Consider the following 21,124-nt stretch of genomic DNA (forward strand, 5'->3'; position numbering starts at 1 on the left):
CCTGCATAAAATTAATTATCGTTCAAGCTACTGATCAATCATAACTTAATTAACATTCAAGCCTACTAATCAACCATTTTTGACAAATTAACCATTATAAGGTAATTTTGAGTCCATGTACACATGACATTCACATTCCTAGGAAGATCTTATATATAATAGACAACTGTTTAGAGTCTTAACAAATATTTATTCTTGTTACTCACCTTAATTTTCCTTGAGAAACAATTTAGGTTTGATTGATTTGAGCTGAAATAAGGTCTCACATACAACTAATGCACCAAGATCAAACGGTAACAAAAACTAGGTACTGAAAAACTTAACAATGAATATAATCTAAACCCTATTTGTGTCCTTTCTTTGACTGAAAGGATTTCATATACAGTGGTTTAACTAATCATTTGTTCCTTCAAAGTCATGAAATAAACACTAATTTTGTTTAACAACTGAAAACACCAGAGATACTTCAAAAACTTTTGATAAGAAAAAGGCAAACAATAACAAAAATACGAGTTACTGAAGTTCAACTAAATACTCACCAGAAATCTATCCCAAATGAATTGAAGTTCAACAGAATTCTTGAGAGAGAAAGTGAAGAGAGAAATCTGAGTACTTTTTATTGAAAGGAATTGATTCAAACATAGAAACTTCCCCAAAACAATTGCTACTGCAATTCAAAAGTTGGAAACAATCGCAATTGCACCAAAGGGTGGTGGACGGTTACTGATTTTCTTATGCATTAGTTGTTGTGGTATTTGATGATAAAAAAAATGATCATCAGTTGATTGAGGTTAGTAAGTCAAGAAAAAATCGACGCTCAGTGGGTCAATCCGCGTCAAGGCAACTGGGAGGTTGAATGCGGATGGGGTCTGTCACTCAAGCCCAGAATTAGGGTGTCGATACGATTATTCTAGGCGCCTTAAGTTTTGTCCTGCCTCAAATACAACCAGGTCTGCCTTGGGATTTACAAGAAGAATAAGGGGCCCACGTAAGCAAGACCTACACCTTAATCCCGAAACATGCGGAGATAGAAGTGTGTCAAATGCTTACCGACTTAATCCCGAATCTAATCAAAGAGCTTAGTCGGCAAAGATGTTAAGTATTTAATAGACTTGGGCTTCAAGAGTCCTCAAAGGAGGAAACATATCTTGAAGAATCTAATAAATCAGAAACCAGATATTTCAAGGATCCTTAAACCAGATATTTCATATTAACTTTTGTTGTTCTTGTGGTTTGACTCAGGAAGAGGAGTTATCTCTCTGGCTCAACAGCAAAACGGGACCTCCTACCATCTGAGACAAGGTGATGTCATTAGGGTTCCTGTTGATTTATTGGTCATAAACTAGGGGCCATTTGAGAAATAATTCAATTTTGTTATTGTTGTCTCTTTATCTGTAGTTTATAATGTTTCTTTATGTATGTCACTTTAGGCACACTGACGCATTGAAAAGGGGTTGATGTGTCTAAATGAATGTTTTTTTTTTGTTGTTGTTGAAATGTCTAAATGAATGTTGTTAAAGCCTTAACATGAAATAATTAACTTCTAATAACTTATTTTGGACGATACACCCAGTTTTATGGCGTAGTCAGGTTTCATATTGTGTGATTATCGATGTTTTCGTTGAGTCACATAAGATCGTCATAGAGATGCGTGAGCTAGAGTTTAGATCGGGTGTCACATCAAGATCGTCATAGAGAAGCGTGAGCTAGAGTTTAGATCGGGTGCCATGTCCTTCATTGAAGTGCGCACTTTAGGTTCCCAAATCTTTACACTGAGCTTCGAGCAAAATGTTAGACTCGTCGGGCATCCGTATTTTCGAGAGAGGAAACCAAGGTTCAACCCTTTGGTCCTATTTATAAATTGTAAGATTCTTGATGATAAACAATATGCTGCATTTTTGCAACATGTTGACCTCATTTCATCAAATGCAAAGGTGTATTCCTTCGGCTTGTGGGGTTGCTTCAGTTGAATTATGTGTTTCCATCTATGTTTAAATTCCAAAATATCTGAACTTTATATCTCCTTAATGATTTTTTTTTTCCATTTAGGTGTTGCCACTTTTTGTTATTCTTTATTTTTTATCTTCAAATATAAACTGTGACACACTTAATATAATATGTATGATACGATACGATGTGTGTGCGTGCGTTTGTGTGTGTCTAGATGTGTGTGCGTGCGTTTGTGTGTCTAAGAGAGAGAGAGACTAATTGCTTTGTTTAATTCATTGTCACCTAAAGTTGGAAGAAGCAAAAAAAAAAATTTCCCTAGAGATGTCGGTTTATGTTTTTGGGCTTTTGATTCATTTTGGGAGATGAGTGGACTATTTGTATTAATAAGGTCTTGTTTTTGGCCCTCTCACCCATTTTTTTTATATATAACATACTAATCAGTTCAGGGCGGGGTTTGCTATCTAATACCAAGCCCGTTCCGAACTCGATTTTTTTTAGCTTCATACTAAATCTGAACCGTTTAATAAACGGATCGGTAAAACCCACCCCATTAGGGACGGGTTTGGGCAAAAATCCGCCGATTTGGGCGTGAATTTTTAACATTGGATCTTAGAGGAATTCTGGGTGAATTTTTAACAACAAAAATGAGACATTAGGCATTCTACTGGTAAGAAAACAAGGACAATGTTGAAAAAAAAACATTAGTGACAGTATAACAATTGGTAATGAGTAGGCGACAGTTTATAACAAGGCATCAATAAATAGTACGACGGTTTTGTCTCGGTTCTGTCTCAGTTCGTTGAAAAAAAACATTAGTGACAGTATAACAATTGGTAATGAGTAGGCGACAGTTTATAACAAGGCATCAATAAATAGTACGACGGTTTTGTCTCGGTTCTGTCTCAGTTCTGTTACGAATATAATAAGTAGTTAAGAAGGTAATAAATATTATTGCTACTTATCTCATGTTGATTAAGAATATAATTAGTTTAAAAAAGGTAATAAGTAGTACTCCATACAATTGGATTTAAAATTTCAAAAAGTTTAAAGATCTCGGTCGAGACACCCGAGATTCTCGACCAAACCCTAACTCGGTGTCTCGGCCAAGTCTCGTCTCGAGAGAAAGCCGAGACTCGAGATTTTGGGCCGTTGAGACTGGCTACATAGCTTTCAAAGGAGGAGTATCTCCTTTCTCAATCACCTTCCTCAAAAGTTCTTCTTCATCAACTAATAGCTCCAGCGCTCGATACCAATCAATCCTGTCACTGTACACTAAACCACCTGTCACAACCCCAAAGCACTTCTCATCTTCTAAAGATAGATTCAAGGCCCTGTCTAAACGATTCTTGTTCTCATAAGCTGCAAGCATGTTTGAAGTGCACCTGTCATCTGGTCTATAACCCAGTCTTATCATAATATCGATGGTGCGTCTTGCTTGTTCTGGATCACGCACTAGTCTTCTATAACACAACCTTATAGTATTATAGATGTTGCGTCTTGCTTGTTCTGGATCACCAGCTTGTCCATTGGCCTTGACAAGTAACGTGCCAGACTCCAAATCGGCTTGCATACGTGCAAAAAACTGCATCTCGGTATCAATCCTTTGGGTTGCAGTTAATACAGTCATGATCGTCGGTTTGTTGGTTCTAATATCAGGTGGAAAACCTCGACTCATGATGTCAAATGCTGCCTTTGCACGTTCTACATTGTTTGTCTTGCTGTACATTTGAACCAAGATAGTGGATGTGAGGATGTCCGGTTGGATACCACCATTATCAGTCATCTTCCTAAGAATTCTCTCGGCATCATCTAATCGATTATCCTTGGTATGAGCGCGCACGAGCTTCAAGTAGTCACGGCTGTTTGCTTTGAAAGAATCCTCGTCCAAGACATGCTCAGCCATCTGCACCATAAGGCAGAAGTAGATATATATACGTTCTATCTTATATAATAAATCTACGGAAGTCAATCAAGTATTTTACGCCGATTTTGAATAAGTTTTACACACATTATATATCAATAAGGAGGACTTTAAGTTAGCAATTGAGTATTTTCGTATATTACAACAATATATAGCATATCAATGAAAACTATGGGTTAAAAATGAGAAACAAAAAAGTGGGATAAGCAACAACTGACCTTGAAATATAAACCCAAATTTCTTTCTTTGATGTTATCAAGCAAAGTGAGCCAATCAATCCTATTGGGTTGAAGAATCTCAGTCCATTCAGTCAAAAGTGAAGATAGTACTAAATCTTCCTCCTGGTCAGTCTTCAATGACAAGATTTTATCATGAACCAGTTTGCATTTTCCATTGATCTCTTTGGGGGGTTCTCTAGGGGTACTAATGAGCTTATCCGCTTCATGAATTCGATCAATAATTTCAGCAAACCTTGGATCTGATAAATCAAGACCATAAATATTATACTTAATCTTCTTCTTCTTCTTCAAATTCTTGTCTTCCACATTCTCGAAAATTGCTCTGATAGCTTCTTCAAATTCTTCTTCGTTTTCAAATTCTTTTTCTTCTTCTTCAAATTCTTCTTCTTCTTCTTCTTCTTCTTCTTCTTCAAATTCTTCTTCTATTTCACCTTCTGTCCGTCCGAATATCATGTCTCTAAACATACCTTCTCTTACATCCCGAACTGTTTTCACTGTAACAAATACCATGTCCTCACACATATCTTCAAATATTGAATAACTTACATCACAAACTGTTTCCCACAAACCTTGATTAAAATTTGGAGATGGGTTGTTGTTGTTGTTATCATCAAGAATTGAATCAAGCAATTTAACAAGTCCACCATTTTCCAACTCTGATATTATAATCAAAAGCATTGCACTAATGGTTTGTTTATCAACATCTGGGTATGATTTAGAAAGCACACCTTCCATGATCAAAGCCAATCTGGTTAAGTAGTCAGTCATGGGACCACTATCTTCTTCCCATCTTAAATCTGAATAATTGATGGGTTGAGCACGAATCAACCTATTCAAGATAGAGAAAGAAGGAAACTTCTGATTTGGGGATTCTTCTTTTTTTATGTTTTTAACCCAAGTGGGGGAGGAGAAGGATTTAAAGGTAAGATCTTTATTATATGCTGATGAGATGGAGTTATCAGAGCTGGTGTTTTTAAACAAAGGGGAGGATGATGATGATGCATGATTTCTACTCTGAAAAATACAACTAGAACAAGAAGAAGAAGAAGAAATATAGGAGGAGGAGGATAATCTGAAATACCTTCTGGTTATGGAGATGAGCTTAGGTCTCATTGTTGTTAGAGGAGATAAACAGAGAGAGGAACGAACTGGTTCTTTAATGAGAACTACTACTAGTAACTAATAAAACCCTAGAATTTTTCTACTTTTTAGTTAGTATGTTTTAAACTCTTAAATAGGGTATGGGTAGGAGCCTAGGAGGTATCCATTTAAACCCTAGAGTTTTAGGTTTTTAGACTTTCTTGTTCTTTTTATTGGGATTGGTCCTTGTAGCTTCAAGGAGGAACATGAGTCTACCCTTTTCCAACTCCCAAAATCACTTTACAATAACTAACTTTGGGACCCCACCCTCATCAAAAAAAAAAAAAAAACTTTGGGACCCCACCCCCACTAACTAATTATATAAGAGAAAACACGTACCATTACTATTAGCATTAGTACTATACATCTACCACATATAATCCAAACAACCATTCACACAACATAAGAAGTTCCAACTACGGTCAGTAATCGAATGGCCCAACTCCTTATTGAGGAAAAAGAAGTAGTAATGGTTGTAGTTATTGATTTTCTTATGTGTTAGTTGTTGTGGTATTTGATGATCCAAAAAATGGTCATCGATTGTTGTGGTTATTGATTTTCTAATATGGTAGTTATTGTGGTATTTGATGATCCATAACTGTGGTTAGTTATCATGGTTATATTAACTAAAAGTTGAATCTACTACATACTTATAACGGTGAAGCATCAAGAATCGCTAGCAAAGGTTAGGAGCTCCTGAGATACAGTATTTATTATCTACTCCGTTTTAGACCTAGTAGAAAATTTTTATTGCATCATTTATATTTACTTGTTGGAAACAAAATCATTTGTCAGATTTATGGAATGGTCTCAGCGATCGACCCAGCGTTGGTCCAGTCTTGTGAGAAGATTGCAGCCCAACGCCGGACAGCTTGTGTGTCAGACGTCCATGGGGGATTTCTTTTCCCTCCCGTTCAACCGAGAAGTGTTCGTCTTTGCAAAGTCCAACCAGATGTTAATCAAAGCTATGAAACTTTAAGACAACCAAAGAAGAAGAATACCAAACAAGCAGGGATTTAGATATTTTGTTTCGATATCATTCTTCTAGTCATGTTAAATTCAATCCAATGAATGACCGAAAGATATGAAAAAGCTATTGCATTGTTTATTTTTTCTATTTGCAGTATGTTTATAATCTCTCTCTCTCTCTCTCTCTCTCTCTCTCTCTCTTTTTAGGTGGTAGTGGCATTCAGACACAATCTCTAAGGCATACTCTAGAATCGATATCATTATCTGGAGAACAACCACCTGAGACAAACGGTCTGAGCACCAGAACCATGGGATTGGAAGCAGAAAAGGAAAAAGACAATGTCACTGGCATTTCCACCGTCAAGGGTGAGCAGGTGGAAGAAATTCAAGGAAACAAGAGCGAAGCGAACGGGATTCTCGTTAGAAATCAAATCCAAGTGGATTCCGTTCAGCTGAACTTAGTGAAGCGAACAAAAGGTTATGGTGTTTCTCAGCTTGATAGGATCTCTACTCGTGTTCTAAATGATGTGCTTGAAACAAAAAAAAGAAGCGAAAGATAACAGTAAAGATTCAGCCTCATAATTTCTGTCGGGACTCGTCGAGGATGAAATGAAGTTCTAATCAGGTAACAACAGGACAAGTAGTGAATCTAGAGTTGGACATGACAGTCTCTATAGTTTTTGGATATAGTCTTTTGATTGATGAAGCTTAAACCAGATTATGAAAATTTAGACTTGATTTTTTAATTTCCTGGATTTTAGACTTGATTTTTTAATTTCCTGGATTTTCATTGAAACTCTTAACAAAACTAAATTGTGAAAACTAAGTCCCTCTACCAGCGAAGTGTTCTTTGCACGACGACCCGACGTGGCCCATGTAACACGCCATGTCCTTCCCTGTGTCCACAGAGGGCCTGTGGCTGTACACGGGCTTTGTCCAGGCAAAATGCTGACGTCCTTTTGTGGATGAGCCTTGGTGTGTCCCTAGACCATTAAACGGGCTCTGGTGGGCTGAAAACCATCATCCGTGAACTGTTCTGATATACAGTTAGAGACTAGAGTTGTCTTGTAAATATAGTAATAAAAGGTCATTCGCTTGACTGAGGAAGCTTTACTCCTTTTAAACTCCATAAAAGAGGGAAGGCTCCTATATCATATTTTTTTTCCTTAAGAAATCGACTATGATCTACGTCAGTCGCTACAGGCCATTAATACATCATGAAGATCTGGTAAATACAATAACTGTATAAATTAAACCAAAAATGGAAGAGGGTTAAAGCCCGACAAACTTATTACATTATTTATACCTGTAATAACCCAAATTTAGGGGTGTTTTGTAGGCGCCTTGATTTTTGGGTGATGTTGCCCGGCTAGAGTTATCAACTTCAGCCAAGATAGTTTTGATAACATTGACAGTGATATAAGAGGGTTTTATTGGGTTTTCTTAACCCGTTTTCCTCTGGACTGTCAGGTCCCCTCATGTAAGCAAGTTCACGGAACCAGTCGAAAACCATTTAGATTGTTCAAGTCCATCACTACATGAAACTGATGGTCATTTTGGAGAAATGAAAAAAAAACATCTAGGGTAAGACTAGGTTGAAACGAAAAAACTGTTTCTGTTTTGCTTCACCAACCCTCAACCACCATTTCTTTTCTTGCAGTCTACCGATGACCCCTGTAAGCACGAAGAAGAAAAATGGCGGTGATTGCTGGAAGGGAAGTATGTTCTTCCGATCTAAAATATTTAAAAGCCCAAGAAAATTTGTGCTTTCTAACACACCACAGGACTCGTTCCAAAACCACTTGAAAATTTGTGTCTCCTGAAGTGCTCTCCTCTATTTATTTTTTTTCTTCAAATAACAAGCTATAAATGGTAACTCCAAAACACACGAAAAAAAAGCTTGAAAGTCTTTGTGAAGATTTTGGAGAAATGATTGAATTGAAAATGGAAGAAGAGGACGTAAGCGGGAGCTAGTCAAGGTGCTTAGTTTGTAAAACAGGGCGAAGAGAAATTGTGCGAATATACTGAAACCGGGGCACCTTTAAAAGCACCCTAAAATCAATCCACCCTATTTGTCAGAGTCAAGTAACCTAAACAAATAGATTAATCCACTAAAACCTAGAGAAGGGTTTTTTAGACTTTTCTTTCTCTCCCTTCTTTCCCAAATAGTAGTGGTCTTGCTAAACATAATACTGGAAAACCTCGGTCTTCCGCCAATTCCAATTCCCATCATCGACGTCGCCGCTTGTGAGAATGGTTCTGAATCAGAGGATGAGGGAAGCTTCTTGTATCGGGCGGAATGCGCGGGCCCGGAGGCTCAAAATCTAGCATCGGATAGCTGGCCGACGGCACCGGCAGAGGCGGCTCCAGCTCATCCCCATCCTGCTGTGTGAATGGCATATATATCATGCACAATTATACAGTAAAGTTAGAGAGAAACAAAATAACCCAGCTTATAGTATAAATTTAGGTCTTTTTTTAGGTATAAATCAACTTTCAAAATTGTTTTTGCTTTCAAGGACTAATGTTCAGATTTTCTAATCCCTAGTTGTTAATCTCTCAAAAATGATTAGGTAATAAGAGCTAGATAGCTTAGTGAGAAAAATCTGTTAGGTAATGCGCTTGAGGCAAGAGCAGTCCAACTATTATTTCAATTTAGTGAAGGGGTACCGTTTACTTCGTTTGTAACTTGGTCCAAACGTGTTTCGCAGCAGACTCCCTTGCTTCGCGAGGATGAGATTCCACATCTCCAGTACACGAACACTCAAAGTCCATTCCTTGTACAACTACACTTGCGCTAAATCCTCCTATATAAACAAAATTGGTAACTTTATGACTTGAATAATTTTCGTTTCGTATAATGATTTATCGATCTTTTAATCAGAAATGTTGGTGTAAGCTCGAAAAAAAGGAAAAAGTGATTGTTAAGCGCTTACCGTTTGTAGGTACCACAGCATATCTTGGTAATATCCAGTTATTCTGATAGCATATTCTATCCAACTCCTGCAATAACAAACAACAAGTCGATAAAAAATATGAATATTATGCAAACCTTGCTTCTGTGAGGATAATTGTCCTGACCGCTACCGGAATACTCAAAGTCCATTGCTTTCACTGTTACAGTTGACTTCCATCCCGGTACTAGAAAAACAAAGAAGAATCTCTTAGTGGATTGGTTACTATGATTTTACATATAGATTTATCGATGTATAATTGTTTTTTGATAATTAAATAAGGTTGTGTTTGATAGCAAGGAATTACATCCATAGAAGTGTGTTCATTTCCACAAATTCCATGGAAGTGATTCCCTGGGGGGAAGAAGCAAAGAAATCTATTTCAATTTTCATGGAAATACTTAGAAGTCGTGTCTTTTGTCGGAGTTTTAAGTTAAATTGGGGGTGGCGCTTCCATATAATAAATTTACAAATAATGGGAACTATCCGGTTTCTTTAGAACCCAGCTCTTTCTCCTGAATGACGGTTATCAAACCCAACCTAAGAAAAAGTGATCGCTAAACACTCACAATTTTTTTGTGAAAGATAGTATCTCGGTAATGTCCAGTTATAATCACAGCATATGGCATCCAACTCCTGAAAAAACAAACAGAAAAAATGTAAAAAGTTAAGAACAAGAGTATAATTGTGCTCCGAAAGTATGTAAGGGCACGCCCACAGGCGAGACTCAAGTCCAACAAAAGTTCCCTGGAGATCAAATTACTCCTGTTCAAACTGTTACTCATAATAGACACTCATTTTAATACGTAGTTGTTAGTTTACGTCTACTGCAAGCATGGTATGTGGTCTCGAAATCATCCCTAGATGGATAATTGTCTACAACTTTGAATTGGCAATGAACTTTAGACACCTATGAACATGTAGATCTCTTTGAGGAGAGGACAAAAGCAAAGACAGGATAATTCAAACTTGTGAGTGGTTGATTATACCAAATGCTGCTTCATATTAGCAACAAATGTACGAAGAAATATGGACAAAAAATATAATATATTCAGTGGAACTTCATTAATTGCATTCCAAGGATGACATAGGAGTTGAAAAATAGTAAGACTTGCCTTGACTGGATCTGTCAGAACTAGATTGGCCTCTGATAATTTTTTTCTCGTCTTTTCTTTGGGTAAGCTTCTCGTCTTAATTTGTTGATGAGTCTCCGTGAGAGTGTGGCCAGTAGCGCTGTTGGTTGCAACATTACAGGCCTCTATTAAGGAGTTAACTTTTAACATCGAATCGCCTTCTCCTAAAATATATAGAACATGGGAATGAGATAAATATTTTATTAGTACCTTCAGTGTAACACGACATAGTTCGAGAAGCCACAACCTAAAAGAGTTGTACAAGCCTTATATCTTATTAATCTTGTTTAACACCAAAACAGATAATAGGTGAATGATGAAAAACTATGAACTAAATTATCCAATGTCTTGCTTATTGCCTATAACATAGAATACGAAAAACAAAATTAGATATTGACATGGATAGATAATACCACTTGAAACTGTTTGCAGGTTTTTCTCGCAGAGAGCAATAGCATCTTCCAGAAGGCGTTGCTGATGAGACTGCAAACAAAAATCCAAGCAAATGGTGAAACAACTCAAGTATAAGGTTCTACTTTTCTGGAATGACCAAGTACCAAAGCTAGTTATCAGTTATCACCACATTAAATGGCACTAAATCAAAACTTCAGGGACGAAATATAAGGTAGAATCCTTTTGACGAGCGGGCCGTCAAAAGTATCGCCTTTGACGCCATAGTTATGCAGTATTGCAATAACCATGCCAACATTTGTTTTCAGAAGTTGCATAAGTTACACTATAGTGGGGCAAGTAAATACCAATTCATCACGTTTCATGTGAAGCATCGCCACGAAAGTGTGCATTAATTCATGCATCTTTGAAGACATTGTAGGTATATCGTTACGGTTCTGGGAAATTGACGGGAGAGGAACTGAAGAATGATCTCCTGTTTGAATTGCAGCTTGACTCGAAAAGTCCATGTTTGAATTGTCATTTCCCTCACCATCTTTCGTAGAGCTTCTACTATCGTGGGACACCATTACTCTCTCCACCTGGGACAAATAAAAATAAAAGCCTCCGGTGAGATAGCAGAGCCAAAAGTGCAGAAAGAATAGAAAGCGTTGAAACACTGCGTTCAATGCTTTGATCATACTTGAGAATTATGCAACCACAATTATCCTAACACAAAGAAGATAACTAATTGAAGCTTACAAGAAAACGAGAATGAAGCACCAAATAAGATGGAATTCTATGTGGCGTAGAATGTCTGGTTCAAGCTTGAAGGTTTTAAATAGATTTTCCTTTGAACTTTAAAACATTGGATCGATGTGGTTGTGTTTTAGGAACATATAGGTGCACCTTTAAATCAAATATTCTTACATACCTGTACAGAATTACTTTTATATGAAATTACTTTTATATGAATGCTATGCCAGAATACGTATTGATGACTAGTTCCGATTAGTGCTCGACTGATTAGGCAGGGTTCCCAGTTGGCGAACTAGCCTCTGAGTAGAAGATTAGTAGCATAGTAAAAGAATAACATATGGATGGAACTATGTGTAGGCCCTGGTCCCCCTGACCTACACACCTCACGGTTAAGTCAACAGTGAGAAGCACGTTCGGGAGAAGTCAATATCCCAGTTAAACTTTTGATTCCAAAACCCCAAGCCTAAGCCCTAAATAACTCCAACCATAGAAACCCAAGCTTAATGTCTGACGATTGAGGACAACATTCACATATAACATGTCTTAGGAGGAAAAACTTTAAACTCACAAGGAGAAATAAAAAATATGAATATGGAAATAGGTAAAAACCAGCCAATAGTCGACAGCATAGAATATGCAAGAGATCGGTAAATACACATTAAAATAATATAAAATATTCAAATATCAAATAACATGATTAACTTAAAAGTAACTGCACTCCCCATAATAAACGTATACATACCGTTCAACTATTCAAGAGACAAACAGATCAACATTAACGTGGGTTGACTGACAAATGGTGTATCCCCGAATGAAATGTGTGACCAGACCATCACACAATGGCAAAGTCTCAAAGTCAAGAAGACAAGGAAAGAGATGTGGACCATGATCCCAATAGACATCATTTGGGGCATCTGGAAGGAAAGAAAGAACAAGATTTTGAAGGACTCAAACTCTCATAGCGTATTGGGAGAAGATATCCTAGGCTTGTTGTTTCATTAAGTAGAAATGTTAATTTAAGGCAAAACCATTCCATGTTAAGCGTTGGGAGGCTATGATGATGTAACATAACTCCGCTCTAATTTTGTATGTTCTTTTCCAATAAATATTAATTTGAAGTTTCAAAAAAAAACATGGGCTGACTGGCAAATAATACTTGTTCAAGAAAAATTTTGCCGGGGCGTGCTTGTGTCCCTTTTTGGGATACCTGGCGTTACAAGTGGTATCGAATGAACCATATTCTGACTTCTGAGTACCCATGCTTCATTTCTAGTTGTCTTTAATAGCAAGACATACTTTAGAAGTCACCTCTGGATTGACCAATATAACCATATAAAGTATACACTTGAAAATTATCTAACAGCTATTGATTGTTAATACGTGAATATGCACTGCAAAGGAAGGTCAATTAGAAAAGATACCTCTTGTTCCTGTGTACTATTGCCAATAAGATCACCTTCAGCAGTTGGCTCCATCTTCTTGTGAAGATCTAGATCACCCTCCTCACAGGGCTTCATCTTTTTGCCAATACTTAGATCAACCTCGGGAGAGGAATTCATCCTCTTGCTAATGTTGATATAATCCTTATCTTGTGTATCTGTTCTCGAGGAATTGCCTACAGGTGAATAATCATCATTAATAGAGTCCGGTCTGCAAAGAGAATTTAAGAAAACCTTGTCAAAGAAACTGCATCCTAAGAAAATACTCAAACTGGTGCGCACCTTTTTTATCCTGGGTAACCTTCCCAGTAGTAATGTTTTGTGTAGTCTGCCCCAGATTACCATCTGTTCTCGAGGTGCCATAAACTTTATTATTGCTTTCCTTAGTGGATAATGTAGCAGAATCATCAGCCAGTGGAGAGCATTCCACATCTATATTTTCTTGGTTAGCCCTGTGTAAAAAATTACCTTAAAAGGGGCTACTTATTAATATTAACGAAATTCAAAGAATAGTCTTTTAGAGAAGTGACAAACAACTAAGACCAATAATGAACATGGTTAGCTACATAACCTTTTGGTTGCTTACAATTTAATCAAGTAACTCTAAGCACATTAGTTCATACAAATTACGTTTAGCTACCAATTTCAGACGTGTTTTTACATATAAAAAAATATGCGACTCGTTTTATTAAGCAGCAAGTAATTTCTAAGAAATTCACTAGAGTGGTAGGATCAATTAAGCTTCCGACGACTTATTTTCATATCCCAATGCAAATACAGCCTCTTTATTTATAGTAAGGAATTATTACCTTGAAAACCAGTCAGCCAAAATGCTAGCATAAGGCAGCAAATGAAAATACTCGACAACTGTGGATATTGTATACCCGCCTAACTCCTTCTTAACCAACGGTCCTTGCAAGCTTCAAAAAGTAAATGCGAAGTACATTATCAATACTGAACATGATATATTGCAAATGAGCAACAAGTGAAACATAAACTGCATCTATCTGAACTAGACCAATTTATGGACATATTAATGCTTAAAAGATGAGGTAAGAATATATCAGCGATTTGTCATTCGTAATCAAAAGGCAAGAATGCAATACATGCTAAGGTGACCCAATTTTTCAAACCTTTGTTCTATATGTCACTGGGCTACCTGTTTATAGCATCTTCTATGGGAACCTGAGAAAGATCATGTTCGAGAGGTCTGGTATACTGCACTAAATACAAGCAAGCAGCTGTCTTCTCTGCACTTAATGACGGAACAATTGAGGTTTGCATTGAGTATGAAGAACCTCGTAAAATGATATTCTTCATATAATTGTAGAAAAGATACAAGCTTGAAGAAAATGTACAATTTACACTTTACCTCAAAAAGCGATGTTGGTAATTTGAAGCACTAACACTGAAGTGATATGATATCCTTTGCTGTTATGCTTCCTCTTGGTAGCAAGTCTTTGAGACCTATCCCTTAAAATATGCAGATAACAAATAGCATTGAGGAACTTGGGAGTATCTTTGGACGGATAATATATTTTGTTCATTTTAAGGGTTTGAACTTCAATCATTGTCTGAAAATTCGTCAATGGTAATTTCAGGAACATACCCACACACTCTCAATTCAACAAACAAATGATCGAGCATCGAATAAATACTTTCTGTTTGTACATGAGATTTATCTCCAGCTACAAACTCATGAATGCTACAATCAATCTCGATCGAACTAAATCCTGGTTTCTTCTTTATTCCAAGGGCTTTCATTGTCTTCCTAACCTTTCCGACACCATCCCATTTGCCAAGAACAGCATAAATATTCGAAAGAAGAACATAATTTGAATCGGTATCAGGGTCTAATTCAACAAGAAAAGCCATTAATCTCTCGGCTAAACCAAGATCTCCATGAGTTCTACAAGCAGCCAGAAGTGATCCCAAAACAACTTCATTTGGCTTCATTGGCATTATTTTTATTACATTTAATGCATCTTCCAATCGTCCGGAACGGCTTAGAAGATCAACGAGGCAACCAAAATGTTCGATTCTAGGACGAATTTTGCTAACTCTTGTCATGGTTCCGTAGATTTCTAGTCCTTCTTCAACTAAACCAGCGTGACTACATGCTGTAAGTGCCCCTGTAAAACTGACTCCATCGGGTACGAATGCTTCCTTCTGCATGAGAGAGAAATGTTCAAGAGCTTCCTTCGCCTGCCCACTAATTGCAAATCCTACAATCATAGAATTCCAAGAAACCCGAGTTCGAGTTTTAATTTTGTTGAATTCTTGATAAGCAAAATCTACACATCCACATCTAGAGTACATATCGATCAATGAATTACTAACTCTAACCTCATTAGTCATATTTTTCAGCAAAGCAAATCGATGAATCCAAATACCTAATCCAAGGGCACCCAAATTCGCACAAGCAGCAAGGATTGCGATAATAGTGACATAATCTGGTTCAACTCCAGATACCTGCATTTCTCTAAACCATTCAAGAGATTCCTCATAATGACCTTTTTTTACAAACCCACCAATTAATGCAGTCCAAGAAATCTTATCCCGGTCAGGCATTACATCAAATAATTCAATCGCATCTTCGATATCTCCATTTCTCATATACCCATCGATCATACTATTCCAAGAAACTGAATTCTTCACAGACATTTCATCAAACACTTGACGAGCAAGATCTACACGTGCACATTTTGAATACATATCAACAATGGAAGTATCCAACATAACATTGTATCCATAAAACCCTAATTTGTAGATGTATCCATGAATCGAAGATCCAAAACGAAGGATGATTTCAGTGGAGGAATGAGCACAAGCAGAGAGAAGAGTTATGAAAGTAATGTAATTAGGTTTGATACCAGCGACTCTCATTCTAGTAAACTCATCTGTTGCTTCTGATAAGTTACCCTTTCGACATTGACGACTAATGGAAGAAGTCCAGATTATTGTCGGATCTATGGACTGGTTGTTATTCCTTCGGAATGAGAGATGGGTTTTTTCGGATGAGGAGGAGTGTTTGATATTAGGAAGGTGATTTCTTTTAGGGTTTGAGTTGATTTGTTTGGGAGGTTGAGTTGTGAAGGTAGAAAAGGCGGGAAGAGTATCCATATCAGTTGTCGTTGGGAAAGAAACAGAGCTATGGGTGTTTTTCTTTTTTAAGTCTCGATTTCTTGCTTCAAGGACACGTGTTCATACACAGTTCTTTCTTGCCCGCCAGTTCCACGATTTATCTGTATAATCAACTCGATAAGAGTACTTGTAGTCTTAGACTCTTAGTCAGTGACTTCAGTATACAAGTCAATGGCTTGAGAATATTTGTTTACTGAAAAGGAAAAAAAAAAAAGTTAGCATAACTGAATCTATCTTCAGCTCGTCATCGGGAAAAATCCACTGTGTTCCCAAGAAATATGATAGGTTACTATGCTTAAAAGCCTGACATTAAACCATAACACTTCTCTTATCAAAAGCTAAGAAAGACAATTAATACTATGAGTACCTTTAAATGCTTCATTGGCCAAGAGTTAGAGTTCCTCTGCGCGGGCAACATCTGAATTTCCACTATCCATACTTGTCTTTTGCACGATGTGTAATATTATCTATACGATAAGATCACCTTTTTCTACCAGAGAACAGATTCCACTACCATACTCCCGTGCTACATAATGCGACAATATTTTGTTTAGAAACACTGCTTAATAATTGGAAGTGCCATTACACCAGCTGCCTATTGAATAGGTGCACAAGACTATTCGAAATATTGTAAATGTTAAAGATTCCAATAGCAATTTCAAAGATCCAATACATTCCATAAGCTATGTAAGAGTACATGGACATTTGAGGAAAGCTATTTCAACAGAATAACCACTGATATGAGCAGGATGCGAATAATGCCACGCGAGATACACAAATAAAGAAGTTGACGCTTTAAATGATTTCCAAATAACTTAAAAAGTTCAAGTATAATACCTATAAAATATATGGATTTATTGGGAGTGTTTAAACCTTTATAGTTTGGTCCGTGCAGTAGTTGAAACATTTTCATATATTACAAATGCCTGATTTTTAGCACTTCCTAATCGGTTGGCATAAAATCTTATCGTATCAATTCTTAAATTCTTAAAGGAGCGTAACCTTGAGAAGGTTATTAAGCTGGTAATTGTAGCTTTCTCTTAACCCAAACCATTATGGATATCTTAAACATGGTTTTTTCGACCTCTCAATTCACCAAACTAGATTTGCATTGTGCATTTTTGGGAGATTACTTATAGAACTCAACCCCCATGTATACGTGCGTGTGTGTGTTTTACTAAAACGAAATTAATAATAATAATAATAATAATAAATATGACATATATCGTCAAAGGAGCACAACTAAGATGAATTCTTATATGGTACTTTTTGTACACAAAATCTTTCTACAGCTGAAAAAACCACCACACTTAAGAAAAATTGTTCATACATAAAGTAATCTATTTATAAAACTGTTAATCAGTGGAATTCATCTTTCAGCAAAACATTAACTATCATAGATCTTTCATGAAGACAACTTCGCCCATAAATCCTAACAAAAACATTAAAATAACCCTTTTATCAGATAAAAATAAGAGATAAATAGGAGGATTAAAACAGAAATTCACATAATAGAATAACTGCAAGAAGAATTTCAACTTTTCATGTTCGTTACTAAATCTGTTTCAGGTTTTACTTAATTAAGACCAAAAACCCCTACAAATAAACCAAGTAAACTATAAAATCGTAGTCAACTGAAGAACCTCCATTGATTCGAAATGAAAGTGCAGAAATATTAACAAGAGGGAAAAAGAATACCAGGAACGCTATTGAGTTGGTTCTCCTGGTTGGTCCTAGAGAGAGATAGAGGAGATGGAGAAGCTTAGGGGTTTGGGAGGGGTTTGGGAGGGGTTTGATACTGAGAGCTTTGAGAGACTGAAACCCTAATTTCTGAGCGAGGGTTTTCTTTCTTGCATTTGTGTTTGGGGGTATAGACAAAATTTAAGTACGGGGGATCGAGGGAGGGTGTGGCACGGAATTTGACATAGCCTGGCCCGGTCTCTGAGATAACAAAAATGGAATAATTGGATTGATAAAGGACACACAAACACTAATACTAGCAAAATAGGTAAGGTCTCAGTGAGGTCTATGTCGCATTACACAATCTGGATCTAACACTGAAGATGCTCTAACAATTGAGGTTTGCATTGAGTATGAAGAACCTCGTAAAATGATATTCTTCATATAATTGTAGAAAAGATACAAGCTTGAAGAAAATGTACAATTTACACTTTACCTCAAAAAGCGATGTTGGTAATTTGAAGCACTAACACTGAAGTGATATGATATCCTTTGCTGTTATGCTTCCTCTTGGTAGCAAGTCTTTGAGACCTATCCCTTAAAATATGCAGATAACAAATAGCATTGAGGAACGTGGGAGTATCTTTGGACGGATAATATATTTTGTTCATTTTAAGGGTTTGAACTTCAATCATTATCTGAAAATTCGTCAATGGTAATTTCAGGAACATACCCACACACTCTCAATTCAACAAACAAATGATCGAGCATCGAATAAATACTTTCTATTTGTACATGAGATTTATCTCCAGCTACAAACTCATTAATGCTACAATCAATCTCGATCGAACTAAATCCTGGTTTCTTCTTTATTCCAAGGGCTTTCATTGTCTTCCTAACCTTTCCGACACCATCCCATTTGCCAAGAACAGCATAAATATTCGAAAGAAGAACATAATTTGAATCGGTATCAGGGTTGAAAGTTTGAAGATTAGAGATTTAGGGTTAGGTATTTGGGAGAGGCAGAGTCGTTTAGTCGCAGAGAGTGATGCAAATGATTCTAGAAGATCTAGGGTTGGAGCAGTCAAGTCAATAGTCTAGTTAGGTATTTGGGAGAGGCAGAGTCGTTCAGTCTAATTAATCAAAGAATATGGGCTGTGGCTGTCCATGTGGTGCCTCTAGTATTGCCAAGCTATTAATTATGTGGCTGCCTATAGCTTGGTAATATGATGCCTTTTATGCATCCGATGAGAATGGCCTATTTTATAAGAGTTAATTCCTATATGGCCCCCTACTTTGTGACCAGCTTCCTTTATGGCCCCCTTTTTTTCGTAAATTCAAATATGACCCCCTATTTTCAGGTAAATGTCATTACTACCCTTCCTAATTCTAAATTTAAAACATTAAAACAAAATTATTTCCACCTCACCCCCCTCTCTCCCTCCACCTCATCTCACCCTACACCTCACCCCTCTCTCTCTCCAACTCACCTCTCTCTCTCTCTCCAACTCACCTCTCTCTCTCTCTCTCCAACTCACCTCTCTCTCTCTCTCCAACTCACCTCTCTCTCTCTCCAACTCACCTCTCTCTCTCCAACTCACCTCTCTCTCTCCAACTCACCCTTCTTCTCCGGTGAGGTGGCCGGCCGGAAAATTTTCCGGCCGGCCACCTTCAAATTAAAAAAAAAAAAATTTCTCTCTCCTCTCTCTCTCTAATTTTTTATTTTTTTTTAATCTCTCACCTCTCTCTCTCTAAAACTCCGGCGAAGGGGGTTTCCCTTCGCCGGAGGATCTGTTCACGAACAGATCTGTTCGTGAACAGATCTGCTGTTCACGAACAGCTCTCTGTTCGTGAACAGATCTGCTGTTCACGAACAGCTCTCTGTTCGTGAACAGAGAGCTGTTCACAAACAGCTCTCTGTTCGTGAACAGAGCTGTTCACAAACAGCTCTGTTCGTGAACAGAGAACAACTCTCTGTTCGGGAACAGAGCTGTTCGTGAACAGAGAACAACTCTCTGTTCGGGAACAGAGCTGTTCGTGAACAGAGAACAACTCTCTGTTCGGGAACAGAGCTGTTCGTGAACAGAGAACAACTCTCTGTTCACGAACAGCTCTGTTCGTGAACAGCAGATCTGTTCACGAACAGATCTGTTCGTGAACAGATCCTCCGGCGAAGGGAAACCCCCTTCGCCGGAGTTTTAGAGAGAGAGAGAGGTGAGAGATTAAAAAAAAAAAAAGAATTAGAGAGAGAGAGGAGAGAGAATTTATTATTTTTTTTTTTTTAATTTGAAGGTGGCCGGCCGGAAAATTTTCCGGCCGGCCACCTCACCGGAGAAGAAGGGTGAGTTGGAGAGAGAGAGGTGAGTTGGAGAGAGAGAGAGGTGAGTTGGAGAGAGAGAGGGGTGAGGTGTAGGGTGAGATGAGGTGGAGGGAGAGAGGGGGGTGAGGTGGAAATAATTTTGTTTTAATGTTTTAAATTTAGAATTAGGAAGGGTAGTAATGACATTTACCTGAAAATAGGGGGTCATATTTGAATTTACGAAAAAAAAGGGGCCATAAAGGAAGCTGGTCACAAAGTAGGGGGCCGTATAGGAATTAACTCATTTTATAACCACTAGGAGTAAGAGGTGGAGGCATTTATAACTTGCCACTAAATTGACCACTAAGGGTGGCCTAATAAACCACAAATTGGGATAAGGGATGAAGGCATATATATTTTCTTGCTGATGAAGTTTTGTGCTTCCTGACCATGCACCCCAAAACTAAATTGATTTTTTAATTTCCTGGATTTTCATTGAAACTCTTAACAAAACTAAATTGCGAAAACTAAGTCCCTCTACCAGTGAAGTGTTCTTTGCACGACGACTCGACGTGGCCCATGTAACACGCCATGTCCTTCCCTGTGTCCACAGAGGGGCTGTGGCTGTACACGGGCTTTGTCCAGGCAAAATGCTGACGTCCTTTTGTGGATGAGCCTTGGTGTGTCCCTAGACCATTAAACGGGCTCTGGTGGGCTGAAAACCATCATCCGTGAACTGTTCTGATATACAGTTAGAGACTAGAGTTGTCTTGTAAATATAGTAATAAAAGGTCATTCGTTTGACTGAGGGAGCTTTACTCCTTTTAAACTCCATAAAAGAGGGAAGGCTCCTATATCATATTTTTTTTCTTAAGAAATCGACTGTGATCTACGTCAGTCGCTACAGGCCATTGATACATCATGAAGATCTGGTAAATACAATAACTGTATAAATTAAACCAAAAATGGAAGAGGGTTAAAGCCCGACAAACTTATTACATTATTTATACCTGTAATAACCCAAATTCAGGGGTGTTTTGTAGGCGCCTTGATTTTTGGGTGATGTTGCCCGGCTAGAGTTATCAACTTCGGCCAAGATAGTTTTGA

General features: G+C 37.5%; 2 protein-coding genes across 22 annotated transcripts; both read right to left on the reverse strand.

Moving 5' to 3' along the window:
• Positions 1-2,879: 2,879 nt before the first annotated feature.
• LOC147536206 (uncharacterized) lies at positions 2,880-5,519 on the reverse strand. Its single transcript, XM_086643746.1, has 2 exons — positions 4,090-5,519; positions 2,880-3,853 (listed from the first exon to the last, which is right to left on the reverse strand). The coding sequence occupies exons 1-2, from the start codon at positions 5,221-5,223 to the stop codon at positions 3,110-3,112; spliced, it is 1,878 nt and encodes a 625-aa protein (XP_086499872.1). The 5' UTR covers positions 5,224-5,519; the 3' UTR covers positions 2,880-3,109.
• Positions 5,520-8,138: 2,619 nt separating this feature from the next.
• LOC147536207 (pentatricopeptide repeat-containing protein At1g05750, chloroplastic-like) lies at positions 8,139-18,000 on the reverse strand. 21 transcript variants are annotated; one of them, XM_086644205.1, is made up of 12 exons: positions 17,737-18,000; positions 16,406-16,564; positions 14,504-16,231; positions 14,267-14,367; positions 13,704-13,814; positions 13,177-13,346; positions 12,877-13,070; positions 12,198-12,369; positions 10,843-11,298; positions 9,156-9,222; positions 8,890-9,026; positions 8,139-8,604 (listed from the first exon to the last, which is right to left on the reverse strand). In XM_086644205.1, exons 3-4 carry the CDS (start codon positions 16,015-16,017, stop codon positions 14,268-14,270), a joined length of 1,614 nt encoding a protein of 537 aa, XP_086500331.1. In that variant the 5' UTR covers positions 16,018-16,231; positions 16,406-16,564; positions 17,737-18,000; the 3' UTR covers positions 8,139-8,604; positions 8,890-9,026; positions 9,156-9,222; positions 10,843-11,298; positions 12,198-12,369; positions 12,877-13,070; positions 13,177-13,346; positions 13,704-13,814; position 14,267. The 21 variants fall into 21 exon arrangements, with proteins under 21 accessions (XP_086500331.1, XP_086500344.1, XP_086500343.1 ...); XM_086644218.1 differs by lacking the exons at positions 12,198-12,369; positions 14,504-16,231; positions 16,406-16,564; positions 17,737-18,000 and adding exons at positions 9,307-9,360; positions 9,743-9,809; positions 10,289-10,470; positions 10,720-10,789 and having other exon boundaries at positions 8,139-8,601; positions 8,897-9,026; positions 11,065-11,298; positions 14,267-14,406; XM_086644217.1 differs by lacking the exons at positions 12,198-12,369; positions 14,504-16,231; positions 16,406-16,564; positions 17,737-18,000 and adding exons at positions 9,307-9,360; positions 9,743-9,809; positions 10,289-10,470; positions 10,720-10,789 and having other exon boundaries at positions 11,065-11,298; positions 14,267-14,406.
• Between the last annotated feature and the right edge of the window lie 3,124 nt (positions 18,001-21,124).

Source organism: Eschscholzia californica, unplaced genomic scaffold (assembly GCF_041429995.1).
Source record: "Eschscholzia californica isolate CP2 unplaced genomic scaffold, dmEscCali1.0.p SCAF_5, whole genome shotgun sequence".
NCBI lineage: Eukaryota > Viridiplantae > Streptophyta > Magnoliopsida > Ranunculales > Papaveraceae > Eschscholzia > Eschscholzia californica.